General features: G+C 36.1%; 1 protein-coding gene and 1 non-coding gene across 6 annotated transcripts in view; one reads left to right on the top strand and one right to left on the bottom strand.

The window, feature by feature from the left end:
• The window catches only part of DDX4 (DEAD-box helicase 4), a 66,888-nt gene that overhangs the window by 27,244 nt on the left and 19,387 nt on the right, over positions 1–20,257 (top strand). For 2 of the 5 annotated variants that reach the window (XM_068990544.1, XM_068990542.1), the window contains 11 exons: positions 1,312–1,389; positions 3,258–3,308; positions 7,392–7,451; positions 10,082–10,183; positions 11,119–11,199; positions 12,471–12,518; positions 15,892–15,939; positions 16,043–16,090; positions 16,646–16,788; positions 17,410–17,562; positions 19,616–19,770. In XM_068990544.1, the coding sequence (XP_068846645.1) occupies positions 1,312–1,389; positions 3,258–3,308; positions 7,392–7,451; positions 10,082–10,183; positions 11,119–11,199; positions 12,471–12,518; positions 15,892–15,939; positions 16,043–16,090; positions 16,646–16,788; positions 17,410–17,562; positions 19,616–19,770 (967 nt within the window). The remainder of the gene's footprint in view (positions 1–1,311; positions 1,390–3,257; positions 3,309–7,391; positions 7,452–10,081; positions 10,184–11,118; positions 11,200–12,470; positions 12,519–15,891; positions 15,940–16,042; positions 16,091–16,645; positions 16,789–17,409; positions 17,563–19,615; positions 19,771–20,257) is intronic. The other 3 variants (XM_068990546.1, XM_068990543.1, XM_068990545.1) reach the window with 3 other exon arrangements.
• On the bottom strand, positions 4,788–4,860 carry TRNAC-GCA (transfer RNA cysteine (anticodon GCA)). Its single transcript has one exon. It is a non-coding gene; the product is annotated as a tRNA-Cys (tRNA).

The raw sequence follows: 20,257 nt of genomic DNA, 5'->3' as shown, positions 1-20,257 counted from the left end.
ATAATGTTTTGGGTGCTTTAAGTTTGTTTTAAATAACCGTGCTGCTTGACATAGAAACTCTGCCCTCAAAATTCTTAATTTAGTGGTAGAGAAGCACATGGAAAAAAGTATTGCTTAAAAAGAAATACACATAGTATGCTGTGGGAATGTGATTGATGAATTGATTACAGTTGGAGGACTGAAGGAGGACTTCACCGAAGAGGTGGGTTTTGAATCAGGCTTTTGTAAGAATTTTGCTAGGAAAAATAGGAAAGCAAGGAATGTCATGCTGAAGGAATAGCATGTAGGAAATAGAACATATTAGAAGTTCACAGTGTGGAGGATGGGAAGTTGTTTTATGAATTAAAATGTTGGGTGTTCAGAGTTGCATGATAGTGAAGTCGCTCAGTCGTGTCCAACTCTTTGCGACCCCATGGACACCAGGTTCCTCCGTCCATGGGATTTTCTAGGCAAGAGAACTGGAGTGGGTTGCCTTTTCCTTCTCCAGGGAACTTCCCAACCCAGGGATCGAACCCAGGTCTCCCACACAGTAGACAGACGCTTTACTGTCTGAGCCACCAGGGAAGTCCGAGTTGTATAGTGGGATATAAAACTAAGACGGTTGATATAGGGAAATACTATGAAGGAGTGGGAGATAAAGGGAAGTGGTATTCTTAGCATTTTTTCATTATTATATAGCTCCTTCTTAATTCTAATTTAAAAAAGTAGATTGAGAGTGAATTAAGTATTAGAAAAATGAATCGGGACTTCCCTGATGGTCCAGTGACTTAAGACTCTATGCCAATACTAGTGGCCCTGGTTTGATCCTTGGTCAGGGAACTAGATCCCACATGCTGCAACTAAGAGTTCTCATGATGCAGCTAAGACTTGGTGCAGCCAAATAAATAGTAAATGTTTTTTTAAAAAATGAATAATTACAGGACAAGAGTATAGAGTTTTCATTAGCAGTGACTTTCACATAGAGGTATAATGTAAATAGCTGGATCTATCAGGGTGAGGTTTCAATATATAGATCAGAGTTGAATAGAGTTTAATTGTAGAGTTGAATTTCTTGGTTAAAGTTCTCTAGTAAAATGGCAACTAGTTGAGAGCTGTATTTCAGCAGTAGTATATTTACGTTTTTAGTTTGGTATAATGTAAGAATTTTTAAAAAAGAAGTTGTAGATATATTTTAATTTTATAAGTTCCTGTAACACTCTCTCCTCATCCTTGGAAGTTCCCTTACCACACAGATTCATTTAATTCCTAGTTATTGATGACACACTTGATTTTATACTTTAAAAATTTTTAATTGTATCTGAACTTTTTCAGATCCTGGTGAGTCTAATAAAAGAGAGAATACGTCCACAGTGGGTGGTTTTGGAGTTGGAAAGAGTTTTGGAAACAGAGGTAATCTGCTTATGATGTCTTTCAATTGAAACTTAAGTGACACCTTATAGTCTTTGAATTCTGTTTCCTTTTAGCATACATAGGAAGTGTGTGCCTTTCCCAAGAATTTATGGAGATCGCAAAAGAGTGCTTTTACTTTCGTAATCATAGTTTAGAGCAAAACTTTATGCTGCTGTGGATATGTTTGCTATTTTGTTTAGTTCTCTTGGTTGGTTTCCTTTTTAATAGCCGTGCTACTAGCTGCAGCATCTCGTCAAATTGATTTACCCCACAGGTGAACCCCACGTCTTTTCTCCTCTACTCATGATTTCCTTGCCCTCTCCTGCAACAAGAGATCTATCGTACACTTCCGGGGTGAACCTGAGTTTCCATCTTTACTTGAACAAAGAACCGGTGGTTGTGGTTTAGTCACTAAGTTATGTCTGACTCTTGCAACCCCGTGGATTCTCTGGCATGGGATTCTCTGTCCGTGGGATTCCCCAGGCAAGAATAATGGAATGGGTTGCCATTTCCTTCTCCAAAAGAACCAGTAGAAGTTTTGAATTTGCATTTTGTTTCTACAAAAATTTAAAAACCATAAAGTAGAACTTACATAGAGTTTAAGATCAAAACCAATAGTGTGTAGATGGAAGACTTCTCAAGCATTTTGGAGACTCAGCACTTGACTTTTTCTGGGAACGGTGTATGGAGGGGAAGGGGCAGTTGTAGAGGGCAGTAGAGTATAATCCTTTTCTGAACCAACTTCAAAGATTGCAAATATTTAAATGAATAAAATAAGCAAAAAATCTGTTTTGTTATATATAATCTTTTTGTAGGGACTATCTTTACTTTGAAATTATATATCTGCTTAAGGAAAAAGTGTTATCCATTCATATATAGAGGTCATATATGGCGGGCCTCTATATATGGATACTTACTTTTTTATATGCTAATTGTATATTAAATGTCTCTGGAGTTTAATGCTGGGACATGAGATTTTGTTGAGCCTGAGATGTTAAATGACTTGATATGTAGACACTTTGCATATAAATTTAATGTCTGTCAAAGAGTAATTGATTAGTCTGTACTACTGAAGCTGTAATTTAATATATTTTATTATTTAAATTAGATCATGATTGATAGACATTGCATATTGACATTTAATTTTAAGTTACATTATCTAAGTAACTTGTAGTTACTCAGATACCCTGAGTATCACTTCAGTAAAGATCATTTTATTAAGATTCATATTTTTTAAAATGTATGAAATATTACTGATGGATGTTTTTAAAGTGAATTTTAGAGCTACATCTATATGTTCCAGAGATGCATAGATCTAGACACAAGGTTTTATTAAATGAGAAATTTGAAAGCAGACTTTGGTGAAATTGTTTTTAAAATATTATAAACAGAAGTTGGCAGAATCTCCTTGATACTGAGAAGGGAAAAATGATATGATATTGGATTGTAATTTAGTTGTCCTCCAGCAGATGAGAGTATAATTTATAAAATTCATAAAAATTTAATATTTTGAATAGAAAGTACATAGTGGTTATAGTGATATACGCACATGCATACCCATGTTTCACTCATGTACATATGGAGGAATATGTAACATTTCAGGTAATATAAGATTGGCTGGTATTTTAATCTTAATAAACTGACACAAGGCAGAAGTTGTCATACAATGTATATGCATTCTCATTCACTATTTATATATATAGTTGTATGCGATTTATACAGTTTTAAAGGGACATCATAACTATCAGTCCCTGTAAGGTGTGTGTTTCCCTGTTTCTCTTTCTTCTGCAGAAGAAATTGGTTTTTGGTCGTTTGATTCAGGTAATTGTTTTCAGAAATTTGCAAGTTTAATTTTATGTTTCATGTAGGTTTTTCAAATAACAAGTTTGAAGAAGGTGATAGCTCTGGTTTCTGGAGAGGTAAGTTCACTGTTTTTTGTAGTGACTTAAGAATTTAGTGTCTAGAATACATGTTAAGGAGAAAATAAAATTAATTGTCTTAATCTGTTCCAGCTCTGATTTATTTAAACACGGTTTTATAAAGCAACTATCAGTTCAGTTGCTCAGTCATGTATGACTCTTTGCGACCCCGTGCACTGCAGCATGCTGGGCTTCCTGTCCATCAGCAACTCCCAGAGCTTGCTAAAACTCATTTCCATCCAGTCGGTGATGCTATCCAACCATCTCATCCTCTCTCGTCCCCTTCTCCTCCTGCCTTCAATCTTTCTCAGCATCAGGGTCTTCTAATGAGTCAGTTCTTTGTATCAGGTGGCCAAAGTATTGGAGCTTCAGCTTCAGCATCAGTCCTTCCAATGAACATTCAGAACTGACTTCCTTTAGGATTGACTAGTTTGGTCTCCTTGCAGTCCAAGGGACGCTCAAGGGTCTTCTCCAATACTACAGTTCAAAAGCATCAGTTCTTTGGTACTCAGCTTTCTTTGGCACTCAGCTTTCTTTATGCTTTCTCTATGGTCCAACTCATATTCATACATGACTAGTGGAGAAACCATAGCTTTGACTAGATGGACCTCTGTCGGCAAGGTAATGTCTCTGCTTTTTAATGCTGTCTAGGTTGGTCATAGCTTTTCTTCCAAGGGGCGGGCGTCTTTAAATTTTATGGCTGCAATCACCATCTGCAGTGATTTTGGAGCCCAAGAAAATAAAGTCTGTCGCTGTTTCCATTGTTTCCCCACCTATTTGCCATGAAGTAATGGGACCAGATACCATGGTCTTCATTTTTTGAAAGTTGAGTTTTAAGCCAGGTTTTTCACTCTCTTTCACTTTCATCAAGAGGCTCTTTAGTTCCTCTTGGCTTTCTGCCATAAGGGTGGTGTCATCTGCATATCTGAGGTTATTGATATTTCTTCCAGCTATCTTGATTCCAGCTTGTGCTTCATCCATGAATTCTCCTGGCCAGAATACTGGAGTGGGTAGCCATTCCCTTCTCCAGAGGATCTTTCCAACCCAGGTCTTCCGCATTGCAGGTGGATTCTTTACCAGCTGAGCCACCACGGAAGCCTCAAAGCACTATCAATTCAGTTCAGTTCAGTCGCTCAGTTGTGTCCGACTCTTTGTGACCAAAGCAGTATAGGCAGAGCCTTAACCAAGAATTCAGCCTTCCTAATCTGGGCTGTTGTCATCTATCTAAACTAATCTATGAAGTACAACTTTTGAATGCTGTGTTACCTTAAGAAAAAGAGGATAGTAGAACAAGTCAGGAAGCAAAATTTCACTTTCATATATAAGTACAATTTGGGGCATGTAGGTCCTTAAGTGAAGTTGCTCAGTTGTGTCCAACTCTTTGCAACCCCATGGACTATAGCCTACCAGGCTTCTCCGTCCATGAGATTTTCCAGGCAAGGGTACTAGAGTGGGTTGCCATTTCCTTCTCCAGGGGATCTTCCTGACCCAGGAATCGAACCTGGGTCTCCTGCATTGCAGGCAGATGCTTTACCATCTGAGCCACCAGGGAAGCCCATGTAGGTCCTTATTCAGACTCAAATAAGTATTTCCAGTGGAAAAGGATTCATGAGACTGGATCACTGCTGAACAAAGACATTTATGTAAAGGTCCTGACACTCTGGTTTGGAGGAATACAGAAAATGGTGAGAATAGAGTATTGTTAGCAGAAGATAAACTACAATAATTAACAATACTTTCCAAGAGAACCTGATTGAGGAATTTGAGTGAGGCCCTGGATCCTGTATTTAAAAGCCTCCCTGCTGACTCTGATGCTTCTTTCATTTGGTAACCACTGATCTATGGAGTCTTTATAACTTCTCTGCACACAGATACATAGTGTATTTTTTGGTTATTTTTCCTGTATCTTTTGTCCCTTAGCTGGTCCAGTTTAGCAATAAGCTTAGATTTTGGAATCAGACACCCAGGATTTGAGACCCAGATCCTTCTCTTCCTGTCAGTTGTATTATCTTAAAAAAGCATGTTTAACTTTGTATTTCTTTTTCTCTGTTTATAAATTGAGGCTATTAACCACCTTATAAGGTTTTTGTGAGGATTTAAAAAGTTAACATAGAATTCATTTAGAAGAGTGTCAGACAGATACTAAGTTTTATGTGTTATTGTTACATTATTTTTCTATAATTAATAGATTATAACTAATCTTGGGATCATTATCTCATTTTTGTTTGTGCTTAACTTTATTTTTAACTCTACAGAGATTATTTCTTTTTAAATAACTTTTTATTTTGAAATCATTTGACTCAAAGTTTCAAAAATAGTACAGAAGATTTCCTTCAGCTTGCCTCTAATGTAATTGTACTCCTCACCCAACTTCTCCTAATGTCATTCAGTTTAGTTCAGTTGCTCAGTCGTGTCCAACTCTTTGCGACCCCATGAATCGCAGCACGCCAGGCCTCCCTGTCCATCACCAACTCCCAGAGTTCACTCAGACTCACGTCCATCGAGTCAGTGGTGCCATCCAGCCATCTCATCCTATGTCGTCCCCTTCTCCTCCTGCCCCCAATCCCTCCCAGCATCAGGGTCTTTTCCAATGAGTCAACTCTTCGCATGAGGTGGCCAAAGTACTGGAGTTTCAGCTTTAGCATCATTCCTTCCAAAGAAATCCCAGGGTTGATCTCCTTCAGAATGGACTGATTGGATCTCCTTGCAGTCCAAGGGACTCTCAAGAGTCTAGTCTAACACCACAGTTCAAAAGCATCAATTCTTCAGCACTCAGCCTTCTTCACAGTCCAACTCTCACATCCATACATGACTACCGGAAAAACCATAGCCTTGACTAGATGGACCTTAGTTGGCATTAGCCTATTTTAATTCTCAGTGTGGTCAAAATAACTGTAAGTTTGTTTTAGGAGAACAGTTGGCCAAAGGTTATATGAGGTGGGTTTTCTTTCATATATGGCAATAAAGGCTACCATCATCATTATTCCAGATGATGATGAATTATATCATCAAATAATAATTCCATTATTCTGGATTATTATAAGAATCTTTCCAGAATTCTTTTTCCTCTTCAACCCCCTTTTATGAAATCTTGGTTCTGAGAAGGTGGTCTTGATATTAAATGACTCTTCAGAAATATTGTCAGTTGTTGATGTCAGTTCAAATAGGAGCCTGCAACAAGAGCTGTGGGTCATTGTTTATTATAAATCAATATTAATTGAGTAGATTAGTACTTTTGTATATAAACAACTGATAGCTTTTAATCTGTTTAGCCACATATGTCATCACTGGGACCTAAAGTTCTGTGGTACTAAATGTTAGTGATATGTACAAAGATTCCTTGAAACCATCTTGGTATTTTCCAAATATGGCTTTATTGGAATCTTCTAGAAAGCTTAAAGTTATTACTTAAAGTTATATCAATAATGTATAGTTTTTAATTTAGAAAAATGGTTCATTCCTTGATGTCACTCTGCACATTCAAAATGAATCTCTCTAGGGTGGGTTCTAATAATTTATTTTTAACCAACTTTCCTGATATTTTTTAGTCATCCTTCAGTGTAGTGATCCTCATACTACTATGTAGAAACTCTGGTAATGTTAGTTAATGTCACCGAGAACAGAAAGTCAGGATATCCCCAAATGCTTCCATTAGGATGGATGGGGGAAAGTTTGCATATATTAAAAAAAACACTAATGTCTCAGGTTTATTAAGAAAGACAATTTACAGAAATAATGATGACATTATAAATAAAATAGTTATGCATTTCTGAGATCCATTTGAGTACTCAACTGTTCAGATATTTCTGAAACTGTTTCATGACATTTGTGAAATTCTTATTTTTCGGCTGTGCCCAGAACTTGACAGATACATGGTTAACATTTAGTATTTAGGTATATTAGGTGATTTTTAAAAAGAATTGACTGAATAATGTGTTATATTTTGTTGTTATAGTTATTTTAAAATTTAAAATTTTGTTCATATGTTAGCTTATGAATATATTTTTCTCAGTAATTTCTGTTGTGACAGTACTACTTCAATAATTATTTAGATGCTATTCACATGTTAAATTTTTATTCAAGAGTCTAGTAATGACTGTGAAGATAATCAAACACGGAACAGAGGGTTTTCCAAGAGAGGCGGTAAGGACCATGTTTTGGAACAACTTGTACTTAAGACAGAAATTAAACTGAAAAATCGATTTTGGAAGAGCTGAAAGAAAAATTTTGGTGGTGAAAACCTTTCAAGAAAAACACTTTGGCATATCCTTTATGCTGTTAATATTTGAGTTAATATTCAGTAGGTGTCTCTCCTGCTTTCTGATGTCACTAGATTTGTCTTTTCCTAAGACCACCAGAGTGTTCTATGAAGTACGAAAGGTGGGACTGTGTGAATCTTGGTCAGTCACAGTATAGATAAACTGGAATGTCTTTGTCTCTGAGTAGGAACATTGGAAATATGGGAGAAGGGAGAAATTGTAGATTAATTACCATACTTGCTAATCCTGCCTCTACTTGAGGTGAGATGGTATAAAAGTGCTCAGTTCTGGATTATCTGTAGGCAGACATGTTAAAATAGCAACAATATCCACGAAAAACCACAGTGAACTTATAAAATTGCTACAAGTGTGAAAATATATTTATGATAGAACTTTAGTGTTTGGAGCTGCACTAGATACATCAGATACATCATAGTTTTTGCTGCAACTTGGAGATATATTTTTTCCTTGCCTATTAGAGATGATTGGCTCATTGAATAGATCATTGAATAGCAGGCCTTCCTAGTGAAGCTGAGACTTGCTGTGGATTTCACTATAGCCTTGGTTGAGTTGTGAGGGGGGTGTAGGAATTTGGTGGTGAATGAGGGATGGTTTATTTGTCTCGTAAGCTGAGTCTTTAATGGCAATTGCAGGGGTCCCTGCAATGATGGGGTGGACATTTAGTTAAGAAACAGACTCCTCTTTCAACATTGCTTTCCTTCCCCCTTTAACAAGCAGTTTTGACACTAATGTTCCTAAAACATAGCTCTTATTTAAATTTTTTGGTTTTCTGCAGAACAGTGATTATCTTTCTTACTATTCAGTTTTCTTTAAATCATTTTAATTCATATTTAAGTGAAGCAGTGAAAAGCCAGTTGCAGCTCTTTGTGCTTGATCCTGGTTTATTGACTAGTGTAGGTTGCCTAGGAGGGTGTCCCTGATTGTTATTTTCTTTAGATGTATACATTTGAAGGTAGAAAATTTGTGTGTGACACGGTGGTCACTCAGTAAATACAGGTGTGTGTGTAAATAAATAGAACTGTATCTAAGTTTATGTTGAAGTATGATGTCATACAGGAACAGGTAGGTGCATATGTCATAAATGTATACAGCTGAGTGATTTTTCAGTAACTGAAAACACGTGGGTTCTCTGTTTTCCCAAGCACGCAGATCAGGAGTAGAAATTACTAGATCCTCAAAAAACCCTTTCATGCTCATTTTTAGTCATTAGCACTGCCCTTTCAGTTAATCTCTATTCCGACTTCTAGCAGCATAAATTTTTAAAAATTTAATATACTTAATATAAATGGAATCACATAGTATATTTTTGTGTCTAGCTTCCTCTTAATGTAATTATGAGATTGTCTTATTGTTGGTTGCAATTGAAGATCATTATTGCTATATAGTGTTCTTTTGTTCTCCTGTTCTGCTAATGGTGGGTACTTGGATTTTGTACAGTTTTGGACTGTTCTGAAAATGCTGCTCTGAACATTCAAGTACATTTCTTTTGGTGACACTTGTTAGTGTTTGTCTTTTTGACTGTAGGCATTCTAATGGATATAAAGTGGTATCATTTTTTATAATTGAGATATAGTTGATATATAATATTTTGTAAATTACAAGTATCAAAACAGTGATTCATACCTTTTAAAGGTTATACTCCATTTATAGTTATTAGGAAACGTTGGCTGTATCCTCTGTATTGCACAACATATCCTTGTATCATTGTGATTTTGATTTGCATTTCCTGATGACTGTGATGTTGAGCAGCTCTCCATGTGTGTATTGGTCATTTGTATACCCAAATCTTCCAGACAGAAAATCAGTAAGGCAACAGAGATCCTAAATGACATATTAGAACAGTTAGAATTAATTGATATTTTCAGGACATTCAATTCAGTTCAGTCACTCTGGCTCTCTGCGACCCTGTGGACTGCAGCACACCAGGCTTCCCTGTCCATCACCAACTCCCATAGCTTGTTCAAACTCACGTCCATTGAGTTGGTGATGCTGTCCAGTCATCTCATCCTCTGTCATTCCCTTCTCCTCCCACCTCAATCTTTCCCAGCATCAGGGTCTTTTCCAACGAGTCAGTTCTTCACATCAGGTGGCCAAAGTATTGGAGTTACAGCTTCAGCATCAGTCCCTCCAGTGAATAGTCAGGGGTTATTTGCTTTAGGATTCACTAGTTTGATCTCCTTGCAGTCCAAGGGACTCTGAAGAGTCTTCTCCAACACCACAGTGTTTATAGGTGTCACTTTTTCTTTCTAGTCATTTTTAGGTTTTGTTCGCAAAGCAAATAGTGGATTTTTTTTTTTTTAAACATAGCTTTTGTCTATTTACTGGTAAAGTTGAGCATTTATAGGTCAAATACAGCATTTCCCTTTAGTAACTATCTGTTGATGGCTTAAAATATTAAAGTCATTGAATTATGCAAGGCTTAAATTAACTTGGCCACCATGTCCCCAAGATTGCTTTGTTGGTTTTTGTGTCGTTTGTGTTTTAATATTATAGGTTATCAAGACGGAAATGATTCAGAAGCTTCAGGATTGTCCAGAAGAGGTGGAAGAGGTAGTTTCCGAGGTTGCCGTGGAGGATTTGGTTTAGGAAGTCCAAGTTAGTAGTGGATTGCGAATATTGTGCTTCATTTATTAAAGAAATGATTAAAAATAACACCTGTCACATCTAAGATTGTTATGACTATATGGGAATGGTTTAGTATAGTGGCTGGTTTATAATCACTTATGCTATGTAAAAATAGACACATGTAATTCCTTATAGATTAAATGAGAATATGTGAATCTTTCTAACAGTTTGTGTGATGCAGTTCTTTAATATTACATGCCGTGAAGCATTTCAGAGCTTTGATAAAGATGGCTGACCTTACAAATAGGTGGCATTCTCATGACTCAGCCTCCCATTATACCTTCTTATACCAGTGTGGCTTTCTACCTAAATTTTTCCACTCGTCTTTCCTTGGTGCTAAGATATTGGCTCCTGAAGTCACTTTTGGAATGCATGTCTCTCTTAGGAGAACAGAATAGTAAAACTAAAAACATAAAAGATTTAATGATTTAATAGATGTGTAGCAGATTAGTGAATTGTCACTTTTTAAGAAGTGAAGAGATCCAGTGGGTTGCTGTTTAAGACCGATAAAGTTTGATTTGAGTGCAGTGGGTACCAAGCGATGAAATTCTGGAGAATAAGCAGTAAGATTATGTAATGTGAAATTTTGAGGGACAGTAACAGTGCTGTTTTTCAAAGGTAATTTATTTGCCTATATCATATTTTGGTGTAGTATTAGCTCTGACTACTTTTATAAGATAATTTTAATAAAATTTTGAGAAAGTAATTTATAATTGAAGGAAATAATTTATGGAAAAATCCTTCTGTGTGATACTTCAAAAACACTATGATTCCTGTTAAATTTAAATTATTTTATCTTGCATCTTTTTAACTTTCGGTACCATAAATTGATTTTTTTCTGTTTACTGCATGATTTAAAAGTTTTAAAAAGTAACATAATCTAAATTTTTTATCTGGAAATCTAGATAGCAATTATGAACAAGATGAGGGGACCCAGCGCTCTGGTGGCATTTTTGGTTCTAGAAGATCAGCATTAAGTGGTGCAGGTGAGAAATAGAATTTATTACTGAATATTAATCATTTACATTTGCTTTTAGGTCTAGGATTATTGAACCTAATATATATTTTTAAGTATATTAGATTGGCTCATGATTGTCACTGCTTTTTTAGATTTGTAGGGAAAAAGAACGTGGACAGTTTTCCCTCCCTCATAAAATTTGTACTCTGAATTATTCCTTCTTCCTTATCTACCAGTTAATTATTATTAGATATAAATTATACTTTTAGTTAGAAGAAGGAAAATGAAGTTTCCTTTGGTTTCAAAGAAAGGATTCTGAGGGGATTTGAGGAGAAAGTGAAAAAAAAAAAAACATTCTGTTGATGAAATGTTTAAAAGTAGTTAAATCAACTGTGGTATTAAAAAAAATGAGCTATCAAGCCTGAAAAGACATGGAGGAGCCTAAAATGCATACTGTGTGCATGCTAAGTCACTTCAGTTGTGTCAGATTCTTTGCAAACCCATGGACTATAGCTCACCAGGCTCCTCTGTCCATGGGATTCTCTAGGCAGGAATACTATAGTGGGTTGCCATGCCCTCCTCCAGGGGATCTTGCTGACCCAGGGATTGAACCTGTGTCTCCTGTGACTCCTGCATTGCAGGCAGATTCTTTACTGCTGAGCCACAGGGGAAACTCTAAATACGTGCTACTGAGTGAAAGAAGCCAATCTGAAAAGCCCATATACTGTATGATTCCAGCTCTGTATGACATTCTGGAAAAGGCAAAACTATAAGAAGAGGGGTGAAAAAAATGAGTGGTTGCTAGGGGTTCAAGGAAGAGATGAACAGACAAAGCATTGAGAATTTTTAGGGTAGTGAAGTTACTTTGTATGATACTATAATGATGGAGACATGCCTTGATACATTTTTGCAAACATAAAAAACACTGTACAGTACCATGAATGAGCTGTAATGTAAACCATGGACTTTGGGTGATTATGTTGTGCCAGTATAGGTTTATCAACTGTAACAAAATACCTCTCTTGTGGGGAGTGTTGATTATGGGGAGGTCGGGAATATGCAGGTGTGAGGACTGGAAATATCTGGGAACCTGAAATTGCCCTAAAAAAATGAAGTGTTTAAACAAAATGTTCAAATGAGAAAAAGGTTTTAATTAAATATAGAATTAGGAGATGGGTGGGTTAAGGGTCTAGGAATCCTGAGAAACTACTCAGTATTTGAAAAGAAATAGCTATATGTTTTATGTGCTTGAAGAGGAGCTGTGTTTTCTCTAAATATTCTTAAAACAATGCCTTACAGATAATGGTGACACTTTCCAAAGCAGAAGTGGTAGTGGAAGTGGACGAGGTGAGTTCTTACTTGGTTTACCTGTAAGTGGTTAAAATGACTGTAATCCAAGTTTAATTTTTGAAGTTAAAGGTAACTGTTGCTGCTTTTATACACACTTCGAGGAGTATACATTTGCACGGCCAGTTTGGAGAAGTTGTTTACTTTTGTTGTTTAGTTGCTGTGTTTGTGTCTGACTCTTGCAACCCTGTGGACTATAGCCCACTAGGCTCGTCTGTCCATGGGATTTTCCAGGCAAGAATACTGGAGTGGGTTGCCATTTCCTTCTCCAGGGAAAGCCAGTTGTTTACTACTACTCTTTAATCCAACAATTCCATTATATACTATAGGTATATATGCTCAATACATGTAAAAGGATGTTCACTGAAGCTTCATTTATGATAAGTGAAAACTGAAAATCACCTAAAAGTGATCAATAAATAACTGCTTAATAAATAATATAACCATAAAATGGGAGTTACCATGCAAATGTTAAAGTGAGATGTAATCTATGTTTACAGATTCTTATATTAAAATAATTTTTCTTACTATGAAAAGAAAACATGAATATTTAAATATAGCTCAGTATATTTATAGCCATTATTTCCCAATCACCTTGATTCAATATATGAAATATTTTGGTATAGCTGATAGAGACTTGAGAAACACCTTGATCTCATTAGCAACATAATAACACTCTAAAGTGTATCGTTTTCTCAGAGGATTTGTTTCATTTTCTTTCTGTTGAAAAATGTTTAATCTTTTGCAAAAAGTCTGTGAATGCACTCTATTTTGGACTCCTGATCTCCTATATACTGTCACCATCTAGAACATTTCAGAGAAAGTTCTATTACAAACACAAGTAACTGTTCATTTTTAAAATTGTTTTGACATTTACGGATTAATACAGAAAAATCAACTGCCCTATGATCTTGGAGGAGCCAGGGTTTTCATATGCTTCTGTTTACTCCTTTCCTTTTAAATCAAAGAAAAATTCTGATTGTAAGACATTTTACATAGTCTTACTTTCAGCATCCGTGATATATCTTTACTCTCCCTGCTACAATTCCAGAGCCTTAACAACTTCAAATTTCTCTAAGAACATCTGCCTCTGAACCAGAATTGTAACATAATGCCTCACATAATTTATTCTACATCTTTTAGATATGCTTAAATAATTCTCATTGTTTTAAAATGAGTGGTTTTATTTAAATAAGGACTTACCTGGTGGCTCAGATGGTAAAGCATCTGTCTACTGTGCGGGAGACCTGGGTTCGATCCCTGGGTTGGGAAGTTCCCTGGAGAAGGAAAAGGCAACCCACTCCAGTTCTCTTGCCTAGAAAATCCCATGGACGGAGGAACCTGGTGTCCATGGGGTCACAAAGAGTTGGACACGACTAAGCAACTTCATTATCACTATTTAAATAAATTGAATATTATATCAATTTAGGTAATTCATTTTTAAAAACTACTGTTAGCAGTTTTAGAGAATTTAGCATTTTACAGAATCTGAGACATAACCATACAGTTTTCAAACAAAAATTTGTGGTTGACTTTTGACTTATAAAATTGTTGCAATATTTAAGAGAACTGAAAGCTTGGAAAGGTTTTGCTTATAAGGTCAAGCATTTAAAGTGTTTAGAACGGAATGTATTAAATTTACAAATGCAGTTTAAAGGTTTAAAGAAATGCAATTAACTAAGTATAATTGCTTGATGAAGATTTGTTTACTCAAGTGAAGTTGATTGCATATTCATTAGGTAATTTTTGACATTTTCTTGATATATAAATACAATAATTGAAATTATTATAAAAAAATAAAATGATCTTTCTTACGAGATAATTAGCTTGGTGTAGGGGATAAAGAATATTCAGTATAGATAATTTTATATTACTAAAAAAATCTCAGAGTTAAAAATGCTTAAATTTCATATAATAGTTAAAATATTTTCCAGACTAGTAAAACAATAAAGCTTGTTTAATATCTCTGAAAAATTCTGAGATCATTATTAGTCTGAGAGCATTCAGAGTGGCAACTCCCTTGAACCACTTTTCCCTGCTTCACTCCTTCAAATTCTTGGTTTCTTCATTATAGAAAAAGATTATTAATGGCTAAACCATATTTTATACAAATTCTTAGATCTTGTTTGAAAAGGGGTTTGAAGACCTGTGGACATAAAAGGACAAGAAAATTAGAGAGTGCACATATAAAAATGCTATATAAGCACTCTTGCCTGGAAAATCCCATGGACAGAGGAGCCTGTTTGGCTGTAGTCCATGGGGTCACTAAGAGTCGGACACGACGGAGCGACTTCACTTTCACTTTTCACTTTCATACACTGGAGAAGGAAATGGCAACCCACTCCAGTGTTCTTGCCTGGAGAATCCCAGGGACGGCGGAGCCTGGTGGGCTGCCATCTATGGGGTCGCACAGAGTCGGACACGACTGAAGCGACTTAGCAGCAGCAGCAGCAGCCTTTCAAATCTAATGCAGTCCTTATTCTTTTTGTGATAGTACCTGGAAGTGGCACAATCAATGACTCCTTGTCTAGAAACCAGAAAGGTAGTGTGTGGAAAAGAGTTAACATGATAGGCCTGACTGACTGTTCTTCTTGGAAAGTCCTTCTTAGAAGACCCTTACCTGACTTTTGGGAACTTGGATTTTGGGAGGGATCTCAACACCCTTAACCAGTGTGAGTGGTCCACTGTACCTAAATGGTTTGTAAAACAATGTGGTTTATAATGAATACCCACTTTTCTTCTGGGAGTTGGGAAATTTGGTACATGCCAGGCAGAAGGTTCCTGCCTGCCTTATCAGCCCCTCCTGGATATTGAATCTCTAATTGATTACTCTGGTAAACATTTTCAGCATGTTGTCACAACTTGACCTGTATAACACCAGTGGGAGTGACTCTTGAAATCTTGTACTTGGGTCTTCTCTGGGCTTTTCTCCATACCCTTTTTTCCTTTGCTCATTTTGCTCCGTATCTTTTCTATGTAGTAAGTCACAGCCATAGTTATGACTGTATTCTGAGTCCTAGCAAATCATAGAACCTATAGGTTATAGTGGGGACATCTCAAAAGAGGTGGTCTTTTAGTTCCTGTTAGAAAATATATTCCTTTGTTGAGGAATATAGGAATAGGAAAGAGACATAACAGCTTAAACAAGAAGATACTAATATATTATAACATTGTAACCTGCATAAAGTCAGCGTTTTAAATGCTAAGGGAACTTAAAATATTCAGGATTCTATTTATCTTAATTGTCTCAAGTATTATTTGTTTGAGGGGACCATCCATGTTTAGAACTTTTTCTCTTTGAAGACAAGCAACAAAAATAAAGAAGACACAGTCTTGTATATTGACTGACTGTCACTGTGTATTTCTTTAATAGGTGGTTACAAAGGTTTAAATGAAGAAGTAATTGCAGGCTCTGGAAAGAGTAAGTTTTACTTTAGATAAGATATTTGATTTTTATAGTGAGTATTGTTTTACCCCTCAATTTTAAAAAACATTTGTCTTTTTTTGGCTTGATGCCTTTTAAGATTCTTGGAAGTCAGAAGCTGAAGGAGGAGAAAGTGGTGACACTCAAGGTATATTAATTTTTGTGTGATCCACAGAAATATATATTACATTTTAATACAAATGCAGAATATTTAAAGAGATAACTTTAAAAGTTTGAAGTAAAAACTTTAATGGTAAACATTGGGAACTTTTCTGTAATTTTATTTATTTACTTTTGGCTGTGCTGGGTCTTCGTTGCTACACAAGCTTTTCTCTAGCTGCGGAGAGTGAGGGCTCTCTAGTTGCGGTCTTCTTATTGTGGTGGCTTTTCTTGTTGCAGAGCATGGGCTCTAAGGTGCACGGGCTTCAGAAGTTGTGATACGTAGGCTCAGTAGTTGCAGCTCCTGGGCTCTAGAGCACAGGCTGCGCATGGGCTTAGTTGCTCTGTGGCATGTGAGATTTTCCTGTGGCAGGGAGTGAACTTGTGTTTCCTGCATTTGGCAGGTGGATTCTTTTCCAGTGAGCCACCAGGGAAGCCCAGGAATTTGCATGTTGTTTTAAATTTGAGTTTGTCGGTTTTTGTCTGTTTTCTCTCTTGTTTTTATTCTAGTCCTTATAATGTAAATTTTCTTTTAAATTCTAAGGACCAAAAGTGACCTACATACCACCTCCTCCACCTGAAGATGAGGACTCCATCTTTGCACATTATCAGACAGGCATAAACTTTGACAAATATGATACTATTCTTGTAGAAGTATCTGGACATGATCCACCACCAGCAATTCTGGTCAGTGCAATAATTGTTTCTGTAATGACTGTGAGGCAAACTTTGCTTTTTAAAAATTTGGCACATTTCTTTAAGTTGATATTAAAGAAAAAATTTCATCTTTAGAATTTAATGTCTTAGGTTGGAAATTTAGAATCATATCTAACATCTACATTAGAATTAATTGCTGTGTTGAAAGGGAGGGTACTATATTTCCTCCCCACCTCCTCAAACTAGGATGGAAACTTGATTTAAATTTATTAAAAAGGATACTTTTCCTAAAGATTTCAATATTTCTGCTTTCTACGTATGTGAGAAAGTGCATCTTAGGGGAGTGATTTTTCTAAGGAATGGGGGATCCCAGAGTCCCCTGTTGATAATGAACCATTTTTATTGATCAGAGTTATTTGTATCTCACAGGTTTTAAGGGGGCTGAACAAGTTTTTAGAGCCATTTTCTATTGGAATATTCCTTAATTCTATCAAGTAATCGCATACAGGTTCTAGATATTACTTTTGAATGGGGGCATATGCATATATAAAGTAGAATTAACAACTTGAAACTAATTCAAATGGAGTATGTTTATGGAATGACTAGTGTATGATACATGGAATTTAACCACTGCCCCCTGATTTTTTTTAGACTTTTGAAGAAGCTAATCTTTGTCAGACACTGAATAACAACATTGCTAAAGCTGGTTATACTAAGCTTACTCCTGTGCAAAAATACAGTATTCCTATTATACAAGGAGGACGAGATTTGATGGCTTGTGCTCAGACGGGCTCTGGAAAGACTGTAAGTCACTTCCCTACATATATTTTGCCCAATATTCAAACTATCACTTTTTGAACTTTGGTTCTTCCCAAGTAGATGATTTTAGTGAACTGTCATAAATACTCATGTTTTTGCCTCTGATTTCTGGTTTTATTGAAGTTTGTGTGCTTTTGAAGAAAGAATTTTTAACTATTTCTAGAGTAGTGTTTTGCAGTTCATAGATGTTTAATCTCTAAGTGTATTCAGCTCCTTCTGTGGGACCTAATATTTAAAACAAAACAACTGAGAGTCAAAGCACCAAAAGTTATAAGACCTTTGATTATAAGAGCAAGGGAAAAAATAATTTATGTAATGTAAAGTTTTCCCTGTCACTTCATGGCAAATAGATGGGAAACAAAAAGTGGAAACAGTGACAGATTTTATTTTCTTGGGAAAGATACTTCCTCCTTGGAAGAAAAGCTATGACAAACCTAGACAGCATATTAAAAAGCAGAAATTTACCACTTTGCTTACAAAGGTTCTTACAGTCAAAGGTAAGGTTTTTCCAATAGTCATGTATGGATGTGAGAGCCTTAAAGAAGGCTGAAAGCCAAAGAATTGATGCTTTCAAACTGTGGTGCTGGAGGAGGCTCTTGAGAGTGGTTTGGACAGCACGGAGATCAAAGCAATCAATCCTAAAAGAAATTTGCCCTGAATATACTGGAAGGACTGATGCTGAAGTGCCAGTACTTCGGCTACCTGGTGCAAAGAGCTGACTCATTGGAAAAGACCCTGATGCTGGGAAAGATTAAGGCAGGAGGAGAAGAGGGCGACAGAGGATGAGATGGCTGGATGGCATCACCAACTCAATGGACCTAAGTTTGAGCAAACTCTGGGAGATAGTTAAAGGAGCCTGACGTACTGTAGTCCATGGAGTCAAAAAGAGTTGGACACAACTTAGTGACTAACAATAACAGTGTGATAGCTGATACAGTTTTGGAGTCAAGAGAATGAGAAATAGCTGTATGTACTGTTGTTGTCTGTGTACAGTGCTAAGTCGCTTCAGTCGTGTCCGACTCTGTGCAACCCCATAGACAGCAGCCCACCAGGCTCCTCTGTCCCTGGGATTCTCCAGGCAAGAACACTGGAGTGGGTTGCCATTTCCTTCTCCATTGCATGAAAGTGAAAAGTGAAAGGGAAGTCCCTCAGTCGTGTCTGACTCTGCGACCCCATGAACTACAGCCCACCAGGCTCCTCTGTCCATGGGATTTTCCAGGCAAGAGTACTGGAGTGGGGTGCCATCGCCTTCTCCCTATGTGCGGTACCTGGTCCTTAGTATGAAGTGACCTCTGGTTATGCTAATTCTAAAAGAACTCTGATGGGACCAAGCTGGTCTTAGGACTAAACTGTGAGATTTGTGAATTAAATAGGGTTCCATGAGATGAGCATTAAAGACTGTGATTTCCAGGATCATAGTCTTCCCTCATACTATATATTAGTCTTAAAAGTCCTCCATAGTAGAGTTGAAAGGAAAATAAGTGAAAATAAGCTGTATAGTATAGCAGCTAATGTGTGACTTAAATGTGGTTTTGGTGGTAGATTTTAGTGTCTTATTTAATAAGAAAACTGTAGCACAAAGTTACTCTTGCCATATGTAACTTTTACAGGGATGATAAGTTTAGTAATCCAAATGAATGCTTTCCCACTTTTTGCTCTGCTTTGTGGACCACTTTTGTCATGCATTCTGATTTTATTTCTACCTCAAAAGGAATCATTTAGAATAAATGCTACATTCCTCGTTAACCTCTCAAAATAAGTTAATGTTTGTTTATTTAGAACCTTTGGTTGTGTTATTTTTTTTAAGCACAAAAGATAGTTTCATAAGATAGACTAACTTTATCAAACATTTTATATTTTATGAGCATGACGACCAAAATATTAGAAACTCTTTGAAATAAAAATTTCCCTTTGTCATTTTAAATTTATAAAAAAGATGAAAGAAGAAGCTAAAGCATATAAAAACATGAGGAATAGGTTGCCATAGGGAAAAGGATGATGCCCTGTAGATTTGTAAGTTATGCAATTTAACTTCTAGGCAGCTTTTCTCTTGCCAATTTTGGCTCATATGATGCGTGATGGAATAACTGCCAGTCGTTTTAAAGAACTTCAGGAACCAGAGTGTATTATTGTAGCACCAACTCGAGAGTTGATCAATCAAATCTATTTGGAAGCCAGAAAATTTTCTTTTGGGTAAGTACATCTGGAATGCCACTCACAAGTTTTTCTTTAGAGAATTATTGTATTTATTTTGGGAAAAACTCAGTACATGAATAAGAATGCAGTCATATAATTTAATTTGGTGTTACTTGACTGAAGTTGACTTTTTCATAATCTTGTTTATAGAATCTATTTTTTAAAATGCTTATTAAAAATTAGATAATGATAGAAGTAGAACGATAAGACAGTGTACACATTCATGTGTTTTCTGGTAGTTTTTAAGTATATGTTTAAAAATGAGTTTATGGTGTTCCTAATAATTTTCTATTATTTTCTATTCCTAATAATTTTCCATGTGTTAATGTTTCTTTAACACATAACTTCGTAAAATGGATAACTGCTTATTTAACAATCAGACCTAATTTTTAATGACTGTAAGATTGTCCATGTGTTTGTATTTTATTTCTCTATTTGGGAGATTTAAGTTGTTTCTAATTTGGGGCTACTATAAATAAAAGCA

This window comes from Capricornis sumatraensis, chromosome 18 (genome assembly GCF_032405125.1).
Source record: "Capricornis sumatraensis isolate serow.1 chromosome 18, serow.2, whole genome shotgun sequence".
Lineage (NCBI taxonomy): Eukaryota > Metazoa > Chordata > Mammalia > Artiodactyla > Bovidae > Capricornis > Capricornis sumatraensis.
This window is presented reverse-complemented; position numbering and strand designations above follow the sequence as displayed.